At 35.7% G+C, this 20,258-nt stretch overlaps 1 protein-coding gene and 1 long non-coding RNA gene across 3 annotated transcripts in view; one reads left to right on the forward strand and one right to left on the reverse strand.

Moving 5' to 3' along the window:
* The window catches only part of LOC150101188 (uncharacterized), a 320,189-nt gene that overhangs the window by 191,676 nt on the left and 108,255 nt on the right, over window positions 1-20,258 (forward strand). The gene's annotated exons all lie outside the window — the stretch shown is intronic.
* The window catches only part of LOC150101189 (leucine-rich repeat protein soc-2 homolog), a 408,424-nt gene that overhangs the window by 109,652 nt on the left and 278,514 nt on the right, over window positions 1-20,258 (reverse strand). For both annotated transcript variants that reach the window (XM_090402102.1, XM_090402101.1), the window contains 2 exons: window positions 18,923-19,043; window positions 2,342-2,450 (listed from right to left, as the gene is read on the reverse strand). In XM_090402102.1, coding sequence (XP_090258228.1) covers window positions 2,342-2,450; window positions 18,923-19,043 — 230 coding nt within the window. The remainder of the gene's footprint in view (window positions 1-2,341; window positions 2,451-18,922; window positions 19,044-20,258) is intronic.

Raw genomic sequence — 20,258 nt, forward strand, 5'->3', positions numbered from 1 at the left:
TTCAGCATGAATTGACTATTCTTGGCACTTTGCCAAGGTCGGCTCTACAAAGTGTGGGCATACAGTATTAACTTAAAATTACCATATTCTAATTAATGTTTTAATTGTATATGATTTTCAAAAAAAAAAACATTCATGCAATTCAAAAGATGATCCCATTGAAGATTCAAGAAAGGTTTGTTTTGTAATGCATTATACTGATATGTTATGAGTTATGTTAAGTGTTCATACAGGGTGGCCCAAAATGTACCTACTAAGTTTAAATCCAATTTTCTCTGCAATTAACTGGTATAATTAGAAAAAACTTTACCGAACCATTATAGCCATCAAGTCATTTGTGTTTTCCTTTCATTTTGCAGGGTATGAAAAATGTGAGCCTACACTACTGTGCAGCAGGTATTCATCATCAAAGAGTACATTCGACCATCAGAAAGCCCCCAAAAGGTTAGAAAAGCATTTCAAGTAAAGTTTGGTATCAAGTTGGACCAGGCAGGCACACAATATCAAACCTCATCAGGAAATTTCACAAGACTGGGTCAGTGTTAGACGATCACTCTAAAAGTGGCAGGCCTTCAACAGCAAGGACTGAAAGAAACATGGAAAAAGTTTGGGGAAACATTTAAAAGAAGCCCAAAAAAGTCTACAATGGAGAGCATCTCGGATGTTAAGGATCAATCAAACGCAGCAGTCTTCAGTGAATTCTCAAGGAAGATCTTCATTTGTTTTCCTATGAAATCCAGATCCAACAACATCCAACTACCATATATTCACAAGCAAATATGGTAGCAAGACTGGACTTTGCTAATGCAATGATTAGAAGAATTGAGAACCAGAAATTCATCCTATGAAGCACACTTTTGGCTTGATGTTCGAGAACAGGCAAAACTGGCGAATATGGGGGATCAGAAAATCATGTTTCAGTTTCTTCAAGTCTTCACCCAAAACGTGCGACTGTCTGGTGTGTCTTGTCAAAAGTTGGCATTTTTGGACCTGTTTTTACTGAGGGGACCGTATCCACACTGAAGTATCAAAACTTGCTTGAAAACAATTTCATTCCTTTCCTCCAGGGCTTCTACGGTTCTGGGCTCATGAGTCACTTTTTCATGCAAGACAGTGCTCGTCCCCATCACACAGAATCCATTCGCCAGCTTCTGAATGAATATTTCCCTGGGAATGTCATTGCTTTGGATTATCCAAAGCAGTACATGCAGTACAAAGCAGTGGAAATGAGTAGCCGCCTTATTCACCAGACCTCAATCCTTTGGATTTTTTTATGGTGGCATCTCAAAGACAAAGTGCATCAGAACAATCCGAAGACTTTGGATAAGCTAAAGCCATCTATCGAGTGTGAAATCTTGGCTATTCCAACAGATGTCCTCCACAAGGTGGTGTACAATTTTGTGATACAATTGTGGAAGATCGTCGAGGTTGAAGATAAACATACTGAACATGTAATATAAATGGCATAAGTTATAGACCTTAATACACTTTGGATGAGATTCATATGCTTCCTTGTTCAGGAATAATACAGCATTAAATTTGATAGGTCATTTTGGGCCACCCTGCATTCTTTTCAATAAAAAATGCTCTTCATATGCAATTATGTAATTAAAAATAACAGCAGAGTAATACCCCGACTTACGCGAATCTGGAGTTACGGAGTTTTCTTATATGTACGTATTCCCGTCTCCCACTTCATGGCTCACCACTAGTCATATCTTTCCGACGCCAGCCGCATTTGCCAGTATCGCACATGCTGTGAACAAGTCCTGACGTGTTACACGTGGACTCCATTCATACACGATTTTTATAGTCTAAAAACCTTGCGATTGTTGAATACAATCGCAAGGTTTGATCTACAGGAATCCACAATAAGAACAATCATAAAAGAAAGGTTTACAGATTTTGAAGGACATAGATTCTACCGAGGAACGAATTATAGCCACAAGGCAAGGAATAAAAAAATCATTAGCTTGCTATGAAGAAATTTTGCATGACAAGAAAAAGACATTATCCAGCCAGACGAATCTATTAGATTTTATGCAACCATCGACATCGAAATAACTATTTTTTTTATGTACGAAAAACTACAATTATGATTATATTTCTTAAAAAATATAGGTGTTTTTGTAAACCTTTGGTCCCAATTAACTAATATTTTGTATGTTTGTATATATAAATTACATGCAAAATTATACCCCAAGTTATGCAAATTCGACTTACGTGCTTTTTGTTGGTCTCACCTACCACGTAACTTCAGAGTATGACTGTATAGTATTTACAATAAATGTTTTCTATTGTATTATATGAATATAGTCATTTGGTAACAAAGATCACATACCTTAATCCCATCCTTGACAAGACTTTTAAATTACCTATTGTTTCTGGAATATCAATTAATTCATTATGCTGAACATCTAATGTTGATAACTGTATGCAGTTTCCGATTTCTAAAAGAATAAAAACAAAATTATTGTCCCAAAATGAATTTTAAAAACCATTATTGGAAAAAAATTTATTTAAATAATTTTGCTTTCTCAGTTTTTCTTTTTTAAGAGAAATAAAAATCAATTAACATTCATTTTTAACCTAGATTTACTAGAATATAATAAATTTAGTTTAATCCTTTATCCAAGTGTGAGCAAACAAAGCTTGTGCCTGAAAATATCTTCAGGACTGGGGTAAGGTAGTACAACACCGGGCAACTCGTAGCAAAGGTGGACCAAGCTAACATCACTCCTATCTCAGTATCTCCCATAATGCAAAACACATCTGCTTTTTGGCAACTCCTATAGGTAAAGATGACCTCACCATTGCTTCTGCCTGGTATCTCCACTTCTGGGCCTGGCTCCCACTGAAGAGGCCTCAATAAAGGTCAAAACTAGTCTGGGTTGTGGCCCTTCCCTTAATGCATAACATTATACATATCCGTAAGGATATGTATAATGTTATGTATTATTGTCTTTAGATGGTAGGTGATGTTCAGTGTGATGCCATCACCATGTTTACTGGCAGCCTTGAAATAACTTGAAAAAGTTCCATGTTTGGTTCCCAGATTATATAACCATTAGCCCATTCATACTATCACTAATGTAATGCATTATAAGTTAAGTTTACAACAGTATTTCATGGGTTGGATCTGCATTTAAAAAAAAAAAAACTTTTAACTGCAGTTTACATTACTTCTTTCAAATGAAAATAATTTTTTGTTTGTGTGTGTGTTGTATGCTTGTTTTGAAAGAAGCATATGTGTCTCCCAAACTTAGGTCCTTGTTCACAATCACTCCCAGATCTCTCATCTCCTCTACGTCTTCCAAAATATTTGGATTGATTGTGTACTCTACATCCCATCTCTGCTTCCCAAATTTTAAAACCTCACACTTCACATTGAATTGACAACCCCACTCATTTACCCATCAGCTGGTGTATTCAAGTCTACTTGTAAAGCCACAGCTTCCACTCTACTCCTGATAGCTCCCCCAACTTTGTATCTTCATCATCAACAACAGCATATCATCATTCAAACTTTACCCAATATCATTTGCATACAAATTAAACATACAGATGAACCCAAAACAGACCCTTGGGTACACCACTAGTAACTTTAGGGGATATCACTCCTCCACAGATAACTCACTGATACCTATCAGACAGCCAATCTATCCAGTGAACTAATTTACTGTTTAGCCCCATCCATTCCAATTTAATCACTAGCTTGTTATGTGGCAATTTATTCGAAAAAATAAGTGCAAAATTTTGTTGATTTTTACGATGTGTTGTTTTTTAAATACAATGTTCTCCATGAAATTAATGATGGTTTTATTATATCAAAATGGAGGATATTATGAATCCATCTGTATTTTATAACCAAATGTAGAAAGAAAATCAAGCTTCGAAAACTTACCAGTGAGCTAATGAGAACAAGACTGCAATCAGAGTTGCATTGGCAGCACGATTTATGCAACACAAACTCTACCTACAACCCATACATTTGCCTTTTATTAGTGAATCGAGTAGGTTTCACTAGCCTGAAACACCAAGCTTCAACAAAATTACAAGCAGAATTGAGTACAAAAGCTTATTCAATGCTGTGCCAAACTATGTCAGAAAGTTAAATTCATCATAAGTGATCTCTAGTGTGTGCATAATAAAATATAGAGCTGAGAAGCTTATATTTATCTTACATAGATATTGTAACAAAGAATATTACAAACTCATCTATATTTTATAGCAAAATATGGAAGCAAGCAAAAAGAGGAAATGTAGAAAAAAACTTTTGATAGTTATTATATTTAGGGAAAGCAAAATTTTACTTTTTTTTTTGGATCTTCTTTGATAAAAAGAGAAAGTCTTCATTTTGGCAAAGTAAAATAGACATAAATGGGAAATGTTAAAGACTCATTCTTATTTTGAAGCCACAAAATAAGAATGCACGCACACACACACACAACTTTTGGAGTTACAAATAAACAAGGGAGAGCATAAGCTCTTATGAGAATGAAAGGAAAAATGGATTGATCTGTTGAAAGTTTATTTTTCACTTGGTTAGAGTATAATAAATTTAGTTTAATCCTTTATCCAAGTGTGAGCAAACAAAGTTTGTGCCTGAAAGTATCTTCAGGACTGGGGTAAGGTGGTACAACACCAGGGCACTCCTTGCAAAGGTGGAGCAAGCTACCAACACGCCTATCTCAGTATCTCCCATAATGCAAAACACATCTCCTTGCGGATATGTCTAATGTTATGCATTAAGGGAAGGGCCACAACCCAGACTAGTTTCGACCTTTATTGAGGTCTCTTCGGGGGGAGCCAGGCCCAAGTGGAGATACCAGGCAGAAGCATTAGCAGGTCATCTCTACCCATAGGAGTTGCCAAATGGTGTGCCACCCTTTTTTAATAAATTACTCTGGATTTAGAGAAAGATGTTGAAAGTTTATTTTTCACTTGGTTAGAGTATAATAAATTTAGTTTAATCCTTTATCCAAGTGTGAGCAAACAAAGTTTGCGCCTGAAAGTATCTTCAGGACTGGGGTAAGGTGGTACAACACCAGGGCACTCCTTGCAAAGGTGGAGCAAACTACCAACACTCCTATCTCAGTATGGGTAGAGATGACCTGCTAATGCTTCTGCCTGGTATCTCCACTTGGGCCTGGCTCCCACTGAAGAGACCTCAATAAAGGTCGAAACTAGTTTCGAAACTGGGTTGTGGCCCTTCCCTTAATGCATAACATTAGACATATCCGCAAGGAGATGTTTTTTGCATTATGGGAGATACTGAGATAGGAGGGTTGGTAGCTTGCTCCACCTTTGCAAGGAGTGCCCTGGTGTTGTACCACCTTACTCCAGTCCTGAAGATACTTTCAGGCGCAAATTTTGTTTGCTCACACTTGGATAAAGGATTAAACTAACTTTATTATTATAATGGATTTATTTATTTATTTTAAAATGCTGAAATGAATACATACAGCTCTCCTTTGATAATTACTCTTAACCACCTTACCAGCCATTATGGATCAAATATGCATCCTCATACGCTTCATATCCATCATATATTTCAATGTAATATCAATAGTATTACAATTTTAATATGCACTTTGCATCCATGATAACCTTGACGTTTATAGACGTCTTGGTCTGTAGCGTGGTTAAGCACCAACTATTTTTCGCTTAGGAAAAATACAATGTTCTGAAACAAAATTGCTTTTGTTAAACTGTGAATGAAACTATGTTGTGTATTTTGTTTTTTTTTTATTCACATTTAACATTGCTTATTATATATTAATCATGACTTGCATATATTATATATTAATCAGCTATTAATTTATTAAACAATAATATGTGTATAATTTATTATAACTGATATATACATTATAACGTGAATATTATTATAGTTATCTGTATACGAAATGAAAGAGTTGATTAAGTAGCTCTAATATTCTATTTATTGTGTTTTTATTAACTCAATGTAGTGGTATAGCCTTATGTAACATTTACAAAAATATTTACGTTTATTTGTTGTCTTGGAAACGCATGAAGTAAACGAGCGCGAGTGGAACAGAGCGTGAGCTGGGAGAAGAATAATAATAAAGAAAAAAAAAAAGATAACGAGAGAGTTGGGACGGAATTTTGAAGTGAAAGGAAGCAAGGGTATAAACTAGAGAAGTGGAAGTAAATGAAAGGTTCTCAAGGGCAGAAGTTAAAAAGGATGATATTTATAAGCGAGCAAAGACGAAGTGAATCTTACAGTTAGCTGAGGATGAAGTCAGCAGTAATAATAAAAAGAAATTAATGCCGTAATCAGATAATATAAAAAGCTGGACGTTCAGTGAAGGATTCTGAATAAACCCAGTTGGTCTAGAATTACGACTTATTTCTAATTTGCCCTAAGAAGAACTGCACAGTGTTTAATTGTTTAATGAGTGGTAACAAGGATAATTAAAGTATCCTACAGTTGATGTCTAGAGTTCTAAAGTGCGATTAATAGTGTTTTAGTTATAACTGTGGATAAGTCTATAATTCTCAGAAACTGAGAATGTGTATGTGAAGGTTTGGAAGATTGAACTAATGTGATTGAATTGACCTAATGTTTAACTTGTTTCTATTGTTTAAAATTAGAAGTAAAATTTATGTATGTGTTATATAGCTTATATTAATAAGTTATAGATGTGTTCTTAAGTGAAATAAATATATTTTAAAAGTATATTCACAACGTAATCGATGTACTAGGAACTAATTCTGGTAAGGACTATCATATTGAATTATTTCAATGCATGAAGAATTGAGTGTTAACTGCGCTACGTTTAACCTAACTTTAACTGTGGAAATTCTTTGAAATTGAGAATCGAAGATAAGAATCGCTTGAGAGATATTTACAGCTATTAGTGCCTGCGATATTTTTGAGCTTATAGCATGGCTGAGAAATGTGTGGAAACTGATTAGATAGGAAGTTCTATTGTGTTTAATTAAGTGTAGGAACTTCATGACTCAGAAACTGAGAATGTGTATGTGAAGGTTTGGAAGATTGAACTAATGTGATTGAATTGACCTAATGTTTAACTTGTTTCTATTGTTTAAAATTAGAAGTAAAATTTATGTATGTGTTATATAGCTTATATTAAATGTTTCATTTTGTTAATCTAATTATTGTGTTTGCCTGAATTCCTTTTTATTGCACCGTTCACAAAAATTCGAATCTTGCGGGAATCCCAGGTAGAAAACAAATACTTCGGCCAGAATGAATGAGGAGACTGCTAACTAACTTTGAATTGATCCTGCTGTTTTATATAGACTTATCTAAGGATAGAGTGGCGCAGTATAATAGAAATTTCTCTACCCTTGGATTGGTGATCAATTTACAATTAGTTGTGTTTTATTTTATGAAAGTGACTTAAACAAGATGGCGGATTCGAACATGAAGAGAACAACGTCACGACACTTTGGTATTGATCTGCCTGATCTCTGATGAGAACCAACAGTTCGAAACAGATAGCTGTCAGGCCAGTGAAACCTTAAACTAATAAAAGGTGAATATATGGATGCCTTGACAGCACACATCTTTTTAATGCAAACTAAGACAACATGATTAAGTATTATTACATGTTTTTTAATCTTTCTTCATTCTACAATTTGCAGAAATGCTGAATATTTGGCTAAAGAATAATTAATTAAAATTTAATTAAATCAATTAATTATGTATACCAATACATATACATCAATTTTAATGATTATTATTTTTTTAATTTCTTTTGAAAACATTTGTTTATAAAATTTACTTCAGTATGCTTTAGCCAAATTTCAAACCAAATATTCAGTGCTTCAGGTGCATCCCAACTATATATATCAGTGGCATCTCTTATTGTCCTGCCTATCTTTGCATCACCAGCAAACAATTCAAGATCTCCTGTCAAGGCCTTCCCAATACATATCATTAATAAATACATTAAACAACAATGGTCTAACGACTGATCCTGGAACACACCACTGGTCATCTTAAATCTGGCAGATTCATCCCTTTCCCTCTCCATATACCACTTTCTGAGATGTCTGTCAGCCACCCATTTATCTAAGTCTATGATTTAGATGACAATTCCACATTCTTCAGTTTATGCAACAGCCTTTCATGTGGTATACTATCAAATGCCTTAGCAAAGTCTAACAGTATCACATTATCCATTTCCTTTATCCAATTCGACATAACATTGTTATAATATATGAGTCAATTGCTAAAACATGACCATGCTTTAGTAAACTTATGTTCTTTGCAAAGTTTCTTTGTTCACTCATTTCAAGCACTTCTATTTCTTCATCCAGTGTAGTGGTAGCACTGTGTTATGTACACCAAATTGATAGATCTTGGTGAAGAGAACACTCTTTATTTGAATTACTGCATCTGCTTCAAGGGTACCATATGCATTCAGAAAAGTTATTTTTCCACATTCATTCTTTCTTTTACTTGCAGAACAACAAAATTCTTTTGAGTTGCCTTTAACCTTGCACAGTCAATTTCTTTTTATACTCCACCTTAGCTTTCTGTACAATACTCTTAACTTTTCTGGCCTATGTTTTATATATTTCATAACCCATTTCACTCATTCTCACAATATTTCTTCCACATCATCATCTTCTGAAGAATAAATAAGACTACAGATCCATTTCACTCCCATCCTATTTGTTCTTCAAACTCTATGGACACATTCAGATACTGAATAATTTAAGCATCTTTTCAAAGCTTCCCATGTGTTGCTATCTTTCCCATTCAGTAACTGGTACTCTGAAGCCCAATATAGTATTCTTCTGATTTTGTCATAATTTACAGATTTGTAGTTCAGCATGTAACCTGTCCTAATTGAAACATCCATATAGTTAGCTACTTCCCAGGTTTGTATGGCATGATTACTGTCACTCACTAGTGGCAAAACAGTTACACCTACTGACCTATGATCAAATATAAGACTCAAGTTGCTTCTTTGACATGCTGCTTGAGAAAGTTCTTGCAACAGTCAATAAATTTGAAGAGTGAGAAAGTGAAAAACATAAGTATATTACCTCGATATCATAAAAATTAATTAAGAAGGGCTATGATGGCAAATGATTTGATGTTTAGGCTGTCTAGAAGAATGGATGCAAGTTTTTAGATGTGTGGAGTGAGTTTGAGGGAAGACTGGATTTGTATAAGAGGGACAGCCTACACCCGAATGTGTTTATTATCAGGGAAACTAAATTTATAGGGAAGAATGGCGAGAATATGAGTGTAAGAGCGACAATGTTATTTAACTGTGTTAATGACAGAAATGGGCATTATCATGGAAATGATGATGAGGAGAGAACAATTTCGATTTTGTATTCGTCTGGTTCGGATCCATTAAATGTGTGCAAAGATGTATACGGCACTAGAGAAGAACAGAGATTTGCAAGTTCTTCAACTGTGTCATGCAAATAACAGTATGCAAAAAAACATGCCAGTAGATTATTATGTCTGTACACAAATGCTAGGAGTATCAGAAACAAAGAGAAGAATGGTTGAGTTTGTTAGTTTGATTAGCTAATGTTATCAGTTGACTTGAATCCAGTCAGAGTTGAGACCTATGAACAGTATTTCATGTAGCAGTGAGTTTGAAGTCATCTGTGTGAGATGGAATCTAACAAGATCAATTACATAGTGGGATATTGCTACAGACCTGGTGGATTGGTTACTAGTGATGAGGAAATGCATCGCCAAATAGAAAAGATGAGCATGAAAAGAGTAATAATAATGAGAGACTTTAATTATCCAAATATTGATGGGTGGCAGTAGCATCTCATGAGAAGAATGAAAATGAATTTATTGAGCTGTTGTGGGACAACTTCATCAAGATACATGTTACATAGAACTCTAGGTCAAAGAATGTTAGATTTGATTATAGTGTCAGAGGGTGTTTCAGTTAAAGATGTAGATATTCTGCTTCCGGTTAGTGACAGTGATTATGCGGCACTCACTTGGGAAGTGATTAAGTTCATGAATGTTCCATTCAGAAAAAGTTACATGCTGAACTACAAAGCAGGAAATTATGACCAACTGAAGGGTACTGAGTTCACTGGAATGGGATAGCTTGCTGGACGGGAAAAATATCGACAGCATTTGGGAAGCATAAATACTTAAATGGTGTAATATCAGAATGAGTACCGAGAGTTTGAAAATAAATAGGATAGGAGTCAAATCGCCTGACTCTAGGTATGCAGTCTGCCATTATCTCCCTCAAACACTCCTTTACCACTTCCCATGCACTATCAACATCCAGCCCTTGCAGTTTTACATGCCATGGCACTGATCCAAACAATCTCCTAAGCTTGTCATACTTACCACAGCCGGGTAATTCCACATATTGTTAAGTTCCATCAAGTCGTTTGACTCCTGGTGATTCCATGAACATACACCCTCCATTCAGATCTGTCCCTGGCCATATCTTTCAGAATTTCCAAGCGCATTCCAGTTGCTTCTTTAACTCCATCCACTAATCTAATTCTTGGTCTTCCTCTTCTCCTGCTTCCATGAACTTTAGCAAGCATCATCATGTTCCCCAGACTGTCATTTGCTCGCATATGTCTGAAGTATGACAATTTTTGCTTGATGATCATAGCTTCAAGGGAGCAATCTGACTTTATTCTGTCTATCACTGATTTATTGGTTTGCTTTGCAGTCCATGGTATTCTTAGTAAGCATCTTCAAACTCATAATTCAAATGCATCTATCTTCCTTCTTTCACTCTTTCTCAGGGTCCAACTTTCACATCCATACAGTACCACAGGGAATACCACTGCTTTCACGATTCTGATTTTTGTTGCGAGGCTAATATCTTTAAAGATCTTGTTTAAATTTGTCATTGCTTTCTTTCCAAGCAACAATTTTCTTCTAACGTCTTCAGTACAATAACCATCTTGATCAATTCGGGATCCTAGGAGCACAAAATTGTTAACTTGCATCCATTTTCTCCCCATCTACTTCAAAATCATTAAGTTCACATGTTGCCATAACTTTCGTCTTTTTGGGGTTAAGTTTAAGACCATATTTAGCACTTTCTTCTTTAACTTTCATAATAAATTCCTCCAATCATCTGCATACTCAAATTATTAATATTTCTTCCACCAATTTTAATTCCAACTGAAGAGTTCTCCAGCTCTGTCATTCTTAAAATGTATTCCCTGTACAAGTTAAACAGGTACGGAGATAAAATGCATCCTTGTCGCACCCCTTTACCTATTCTGAAATACTCAGTTTCTCCAAGATCTGTTCAGACAGTAGCTTCTTGTTCATAATAAAGATTAATCAGAAGGATAATGAACTGCTCTGGTACTCCCATTGTTCTTAACACATTTCACAGTTTCACATCATCTACAGAGTCAAAAGCCTTACTATAGTCAAGGAAACAAAGGTAGACATTCTTTTGATATTCCTGTGCTCTTTCTATTATCCATCTCACATTGGCAATTTGATCTCTTGTTCCTCTGCCTTTTCGAAATCCTGCTGTTCATCTGGCATTTCTCTCTTTGTGAATGGTTCCAGTCTTTTCTGAATGATCTTAAGTAAGACTTTATTTGCATGAGAAATCAGTGCTATAGTTCTGTACTTTTTGCACTTTCTTGCACCGCCTTTCTTCAATAAAGGTATATAAATTGACTTTTTCCATTCCCTAGGCAATTAAATTGTGATCCAAATTCGCTGACATAGAGCTGTTAAAATTTTAACTGAACTTCCTCTTCTCCCAGGGAGGTATTCCATCTTCTCCTGGTGCCTTCTTACTGAATAACTGTTGCAATGCCCACCTCACTTCACTCTCCACTGGTACTCGCTCCTCTGTAAAATCCTGCTCTTCAAATTTCTGAATAATTTTGGAGTCCTTTCTGTAAAGGGCTTCTGTATACTCTTTCCATCTTTCTTTGAATCTGTAGCTTCTGTAAGATATCCTTTGTGTTTACTTTTCAATATTGTCACCTTGGCACTAAACTTCCCTGTTAGTTCTCTGATCTTTTTGAAAAGATCTCTTGTTTTGGTCTTCTATTTGTTGGCATTCCTGGTTAAAGTATTTTTCCTCGTCTCTTCTGGCTTGTTGTTGAAACTCTGCATTCAAATGCCGTACTTCCTGCAAATTTCCTGTGGCCTTCATTTTCCTCCTTTCCTGAGCAGTTTTGATGGCATCTTCTGACAGCCATCAAAATATCTTTAATCTCTTCCCATAGTTCACCTGGTTCTCTTTCACACAAATTGAGTGTGTTGATACTAATATTGTATTCAGCTGGTATGTTTCCAAGATCATATCTGATCGACATTTGTGTTGTTTTCAGTTTCCATAATTTCACATGTATCGTAGCCACTAATAACTCATGGTCTGTTCCACAGTCTGCACCTGGAAAAGTCTTGACAGACTGAATTGCACTTCTCCATCTTCTTTGTCCAAGTATATAGTCAATTTGATTTCTGCATTGTCTATCAGGTGATATCCATGTGTACAGTCTTCTTTTGTGCTGTTTAAAGGTGTTAGCAACAAACAAAGAATTCGCTGCACAAAACTCAACTAGTCTCTTCCCTGCAGTGTTACAAATACCAAAATGACCTGTTATTCCTTGTTCCTCAGTCTCTCCCACTTTTCCATTCCAATCTCCGATAAGTAGCCATAAATCGCGCTTTGGTGTTGCATCTATCACTTCTTGAAACTTGCCATAAAATTCTTCAATGTCTTCTTCTGGTGCCTCTGTAGTGGGTGCACAAACTTGAATGATGGTCATATTCACTGGATGTCCACTCACTCTGAGAGAAATGATTCTGTCACTCACTGGATTAGAACCTAATATATACCTAAGCAATCCTTTTCCTGAGTAAGAAAGATTCCACATATACCCCATCTTAACTGAAAATCCCACACATACAGTCACCTATCAGGTCAAGACCATATGATCACTCTCACCAATTGGTGGCAACATGGTCCTATTTGTTATAGACAAATTCTCAGATGCAATTACTAGATCGGGCACTCTCGAACCCCTAGTATATTCCATTACATGCTTTTTCAGGTAATTATCTCTTAGTAACTGCATAAAATCCATTCCCTTCCTCCGACGTGTCCTCTCCTCCTTCCAATCCATGTTACCATAGTTGAAATCCCCCATAATAATTACCTGTCCTCCACTTATTGAGGCTATTTGTCGATGCATACTATCTCCATCTTTTCCATCCCCTGGTCTATAGCAGCATCCAACTGCATATTTTGTTCTGCTGGCCTCAATCTCACACCAAATATCATCAAGATGTGTTATTTTCCTGGCCTGCAGTCGAATCTCTACACTCTTTGGTTGCAGTTTATCAGCTATCATCAATAACACTACTTCCCTCATTCTTTTCTCTCTATCCTCCCTGAACACACTATACCCTTTACATTCTATCTCGCTAGCAATATCATCTTCTGTTAGCCAAGTCTCACTAATGCCAATAATCTTTGACCAGGATTAGCCAACCAATGCCAAAAATTCTTCCTGCTTGTTCCTAATGCTCCTGGCATTAGTACATAAAGTGCAAAAGCCCCTTAGGCCAACACCATCCTGATGCTTTATACTAACTATCCCATTCTGGTTTGTTACCAGTGATACTAATTTAGGCATATTATACATTCTTACACCCAACTGCCTCACTGGTGTCTGCATATCTCCACTCAACAGCTTACCCACCTTTCCTAAAAGCTCCAGTTTCTCTGATTCTGCACATTCACTTTCACTTCATTCATCACTTTTTTTCCCAGTCTCTGAATATCGAATCCATTCAGATGCAAGCATCCTTCTTGTATAAGTCCTTTCACTTGTCAAACTCGCTCCACAGATCCACAAACTCCTCCTGCATAACCTATCCATTAAGTCATTCACTATTATGACCCTCCTTCTCAGCTCTATTCTGTCATACTGCAGCAACAGACTCACTATCTTAACTCTCTCACTCTTTTCTTTTGCTGCTTCCAGTAATTCTTTAGTCCTCTCTCATGCCATACTGTGAAAGTATGCTGAATGATTTTAATCATTCATTCCACCATTACAATCATTTCTTTCACTCTACCCTTTTTTACTCTAATAGCCTCACTATCATTATTAATTTTTGCACTAGGAAAGCACGATTTTGTCAAACTCTCATTGATTACACCTTTTACAATTGAAAAAGCCATATAATACTCAATCCTCGATTTTTCTCTCTCCCCACCTCTCTCTCTCTCTCTCTCAGTCAAGCCTTCATTTTTCTTATCTTATGCTTCTTTCTTTGTTATCAGCTGATCCACTAGACATTTCTGCAATCGCTCCAGCTGCTGCTTCGCCCTATGTATCACTTCACACAACAGAGCTATCTCCCTCATTGCAGCCAACTCTTCATTCTTTACATCAGTCAAATTATTCTTTCATTCAACACTTTTTTCTTGCTTTCAATCATGTCACATTTAATCGCACTTTCAATGCTATCTGGTGTTACATCACAATTTTCAATCGTATTCTGAGTTCATTCCACTACTTCAATCTCGTGATCTATGACACACTCTTGTCCTTGCTCTCATGGCATTTTCAGCACATTTTCCCACCACTATTGCTTTCAAACCAAATTCCAGCTGCCTTTGATAATGCATACATTGCACTGCATGAAGTCCCTTTGATTAAATTCTTTAAACAATGATGATGACTTGGACACTGTTCTGCTTCACGTTGGTGCCATGTGCTATGTTACATATTTTACCATGCAAAAGACTAAATTAACAATATTTAAATCAAAAATTTTAACCTAAACTAATTAACTCCATAATGTCTAATTCTAACACAATTTTTTTTAGCTGATAGCAGCATCCAACTGTATGTTTTGTTCTGCTGGCCTCAATCTCACACCAAATATCTTCAAGATGTGTTATTTTTGGCCTGCAGTCTAACCTCTACACTCTTTGGTTGCAGTTCATTGACTATCATCAATAACACTCCTTCAGCACTATTTTTTAAAACTAAACAACTTAGCTTTCGGTTTTCCAAACACTGTCCTACCATCACACACCACCTGACGGAATTCGTAATTCCATTGCACGAGGGTGGTGCAAAGACTGATGTATCCAACTACCAATTAGTATCTCAGGAGTGGTGGTGGTGTTGAAGATTTTGGAAAACTTGGTTAGGGCTTGCATTCAGAAATGGGTTGACAGTGAATCTCTTCTTTGCAATGAACAGCATGGGTTTATCAAACCTTCCTTTAGTAAATTTTTTAGGAAATGACAATGTAAACTAAATTATTAATTATAAAAACTTTAATAACTACCTATATTTTGGCAACGCTACATTGCCATCTTCAAGGTTCACAAAACAATGATATGTGCAAGCAGGCACTCACACTAAGCAAATGAGGCTGAAGAAAGGCAACTGAAGTTGGTCACAGAGTCCTAAAAGGTATCCCCTAGTGTGCTAAATTGGGTTGTCTTGGCCGTTGGGCTGACGATCTTAGAATGTATGCTTCCCAAATTTGGGGCAATCTTATGCAACCAAATTTGTTGAGGTTTGGGAAGTTTTTTTAGAACTAAGGCTAATTTACAGAATAATCTTTTATTTGTACTTGCAGTAGTGTAATAAAGTTGCCTTCTCCAGTGTATTCTGTGTTGGGTGACCAATGCATTGTCAGCAAGTCCTGAGTGGCTGCATTGGTGGAACCAGATGTAGTACTTCTGTTCGGATATCCTGATATTGGCTGTCCTGTCTGTTTGGCCATAGTATGGCAGTTTGCAACTGAAAGGGACATGGTATTCTCCAGGTAAGTCTAGGGGAAGTGGCTGATCTTTGGTGGAGCAGATAAGAGATGCCAATTTCTTATGTGGTTTGAAAGTAGTTCTGAGGTTAAATTTTCTTAGGATTTTTGTTAGTTTTTCAGATGTACCCCTAAATCTATCACCATCCCAGATATATGGGATGGTGATAGATTTAGAGTAATCTCTGCTATGAAAGGAAGGGGGTTTGTGGTTAACTGGTTTTAATATTTTTTTGGGGTTGTAGCCATTGGCTAAGAAGGTGTTAAGGATATGGCTAAGTTCAATAGTTAGAGCATTGCTATCTGAAATAATTAATTTTGCCCTGTTATATAGGTTTTTTATAATTCCATATTGTTGGGAGGGTGACTGTTCGTAAATGTATTTACCTGTACGTGTAGGTTTTCTGTAAAATATTAGTAGTTATTAAAATTTTTATATAATTAATAATTTAGATTCTCTTGTCATTTCCTCAAAAATTAGAAGTATGTCTAACCAATGTATAAGCTTATCTACAAGAATTAAGGAAAAGTCATGTTTTAGCAACTTGCTCACATTCCATAATAATGTTACTACTAAGTTAGACAAGGGGAATGGATACACCATAATACTTTTGGATTTTGTTAAGGCTTTTGAGAGAATATAGTATGGAATACTGTTACATAAATTAGAGAATATGGGTTTGGATTATAGAATATTAGCATGGATAACAGGATGACCGACTGACAGATATCAAAAAGAGGTATATATGGGGAATGTGAGTCTGCAAAATCTAAGGTAAGCAGTGGTGTACCACAAAGATCAATGCTTGGTTCAACTGCTATTCAATCTATACATTAATGACATTGCAAAGAATTTGACATGCGACATACAGCTATCTGCTGATGATGCAAAGCTAGGTTGGGTAATCAGGAGTGCTGCTGATATGCAGTACTTGAAAATGTTTGAATAGGCTGGAATTGTGGGCATGGAAAAATGGATGTCAGTTCAACAGTAAATGTAAAGTCATGAACTTTGGTGTGGTGAGATATCTAATACTTCTTACATAATCCCACCAATATTATATTGGTGGAATTATGTAAGAAGAAACTAATCAGGCTAGGGATTTTGGAGTGTTAGTAGATAAGAAGTTGAAGTTCATGGGCCATGTAGCAAAGATTGCAAATACAACTCTAAATATAATTACAATGCTAAACAAACTTTCACATGTAAAGATAAGGATGTCATTTTGCCTCTTTACAAGGCCTTGATAAGACCTCACTTAGGCTATTGTGTGCAGGTCTGGTCTCCTGGTTTCTGCTGTGATTCTGATACAGTGGACAGAGCGAGAATGTTAAAAATTATATCATGATTGTGGAATAGCGATTATGAAGACAGATTGAGAATTTGTAGACACTAGCAAACAGGAGAAAGAGGGATATGAATGAGACTTACAAACACCTGAAAGTCATACAGGATTTCAGTTGATGAAATTTTTCATTTTATGGAGGGTATCCTTGGAAGCTAAGAATGAATGTTGCTAAGAAGGGAGTGAGGGCTAGATTTTTCTCTCATAGAGTAGTGCTGATTGGAATGGATTGTAGTTGGATGTTGTTTGTGCATGCAGCGTGAATGAATTCCCCGATGAGTCCCTGACTCTCTAGAGGTCTCTCTTAACAATAATAATAATAAATCCTCCTTCACTCTTATCACTAGTTTTCTCTGCTATTCAAACAATATTTGCATAATTTAAGTCACCCACAACAATTACTCATTTAATACCCAAAAAGTAATTTGGCAATGCATTTCTTCATTTAAAACAAATCAATTGTCAGGTCTATAGCAACACTCACCATATATTTCATCCTGTTAGCCTCCTTTGCACACCAGATAGCCTCATCAAGCTCACTTTTGCACAGGGCATTATTGCTTTCATGAGTTTCTATTCTAACTAGATTCAAGTCATCTAATATAATTAGTAGTCCTCCCATCCTCTGTCTCTCCTTCCTAAAAATGTTAAAATATTATACTCTTTACACTCGATTCCAGCTACAGCATCTGAGTGTGAGAGCCAGGTTTCACTACTGGCAAAAATTTTAGGCTACAACATATTCACCAAAGCAACAAACTCAGCTACTTTGTTTCTAATCTTCCTTGCACTTGCGTATAGACATATCACGTTACTTCCTCAACTTTTTCTTGCATTTAAATCTACAGTGGTCTTGGCCCAGCTGGGCAACTTCCTCTTTTCCCTCCCTTCAGCAGATTCACAGTCATGCTCATCATCACTATTATGTGATAAGAATGTCATCCTAGCTGAACTTCCATCACATCCTCTGAAGATGATCTGGTTTCCCTGACTCTCTGCAATGGTCTTATTCTAATAAATTAGACCCATTGAAGAAACAAGTCTCTTCTAGCATTAAACCACACATCCATTTTTTCTACACAGTCTACACATTGAATCATTTGCGTCCAGAGCTTTCTTTCTTAATCATTACCATCATAACTCAGTAATAAACTAACTATTTTTACTTGCATTTCTTTCTCACTTCTTCAATAATTAACCACTAACACCGAAGATGCTGCCATTGATGCTCTGCTTTCCTCTCCCTTACTAGGAGAGTGATTTTGGAAAATTTTAAACAAAAAGCTTGTAAACTTTTTTCAAAAACTCTTCACCTGACTTTATTACACAGACAAAATGTTTGCAGTGACCCACACATGTATTTACAGAATCATTTTTACAACTGATAAAAGAAAATCAGTTTACCATTTCAAGACACTCTAAGAATCATCTTGTAGGAAAACTCAATGATTTATCAAAAATCCATTTATCAACAAACAGAAATACCACCTTTCCCACCTCTGCCCCTTTCAACATTACAGGGTTTTTAAAGTCTTTACCAACAGAGCAAGATCCATCTGATATATTGAGGAAGTACTTAATAAAGAGCTAGCCTTCCTAATAGAAACAAAAAGCATTCTTTTCAAAGGGGTATGGTACTCATAAAATCAAAAGCATGATACATTATCAACCTATGAACAGTTAATTTTTAACATATTTCATTAAAATTTGGTGATTCAGACCAACCACCTCACAGTTTATGTAACATTTTCATGAATATGAAGTATCTTAAAATGTTAAGAGTTTTATAACTTACCTTGAGGTAAATGTTTTAGATGATTATTAGATGCATCAAAAGTTATAAGTTGGGTGAGTTTTCCAATGCCTGCTGGTAATTCTCTAATTTTATTTTCTCTTAAACTCAGCATTGTTAAATTCTGAAAATTTAATGTAACTTGTTACCATTCTTTAGTATAAAGAAAAAATAAATCAACCATTAAAAATTAATATAAAAATCTAAAAACTCCATTTCATCTCTCAGTTAAATGCTTCTAGTATATCAATTTCAGATATTGAGCAAGTTATTTTTAATGTGTTTTTATCCAAACTAGCCTAAATACAGGGTGTCCAAAAAATGCATACACACTTTTGTTAATAACTGCTATGTTTATTTTCTTAAATTAAATTTAAGAAAATATGTAACAGTAAATTTTACAATAAAGATTATATATAAAAGCATTACTTGATTTATATTTAAATGATACGTTATTCAAGTGTTCAAAAAGTATTTCATTAATTCTATCAAGGCATTTGACTTCAATGAGAAAATGATCTGAACATCGATTAACATATCTCTCACAAAATTGTGCAACAATTCTCTTTGATTTCTTGCTGCTGTCTTTAAGTGTTGTGGTTTGTGACAAATTTTGTCTTTGAAGTGCCCCCCCCCCCCCATTAGTGATAATCGAGTGGTGTTAGATCAGGTGAATGCACAGTTTATATTCAACACTACCTATTTGTCAAATCTGTTTGGAAAAGTTTCATTGAGCTGTCTCATCACAATGAAAACAGAGGGATGCTTCATCTTACTAGAAATAAAAATCCTCCTCCTCATCCTAAGACACCTGAAGAATTTGTGGCAATTGATTTCTGATACATGTTGAGGGACCAGTAACTGTTTGATCAACAAGGAACAGGCCAATCAAATTTGTGGATAATCCACACCATACTGTGGAACTCTGTTAATATACATGCCTTTGCACAATAATCAGTCAATTCTCTTGTGCCATTCAACTTGACTATTGCTTCAACACTTCATAATTTGCAAAATTCTACCCTACAATCAGGATAATCTTTGTTCAGGGCATGCACTGATATTGGGATATAGCTTTCAAATTCTGAACACTTCAAAATTTGATACACTTGACTTTATGATTCCTGATTCATGAGCAGCTTGTCAGACAGATTTCCTTGATGATCCTAGTAATCATTGCAACATCTGGCTTGTAGATGTTTGAGGTCTTCCAGCTTGTACATGTTTCACAGAGTATCATCAGCTTCAATTACTGCGAATATGCAAAATTGTAATTCACGTTGGCAGTTTGTTTGAAATTCATTTCTCCATCATCTCGGACTTCATTTACATTTTCATT

This window comes from Typopeltis vanoorti, chromosome 12 (assembly GCF_054136105.1).
Source record: "Typopeltis vanoorti isolate ZY-2024b chromosome 12, IOZ_Tvanoo_1.0, whole genome shotgun sequence".
In the NCBI taxonomy this organism is placed as follows: Eukaryota; Metazoa; Arthropoda; class Arachnida; order Uropygi; family Thelyphonidae; genus Typopeltis; species Typopeltis vanoorti.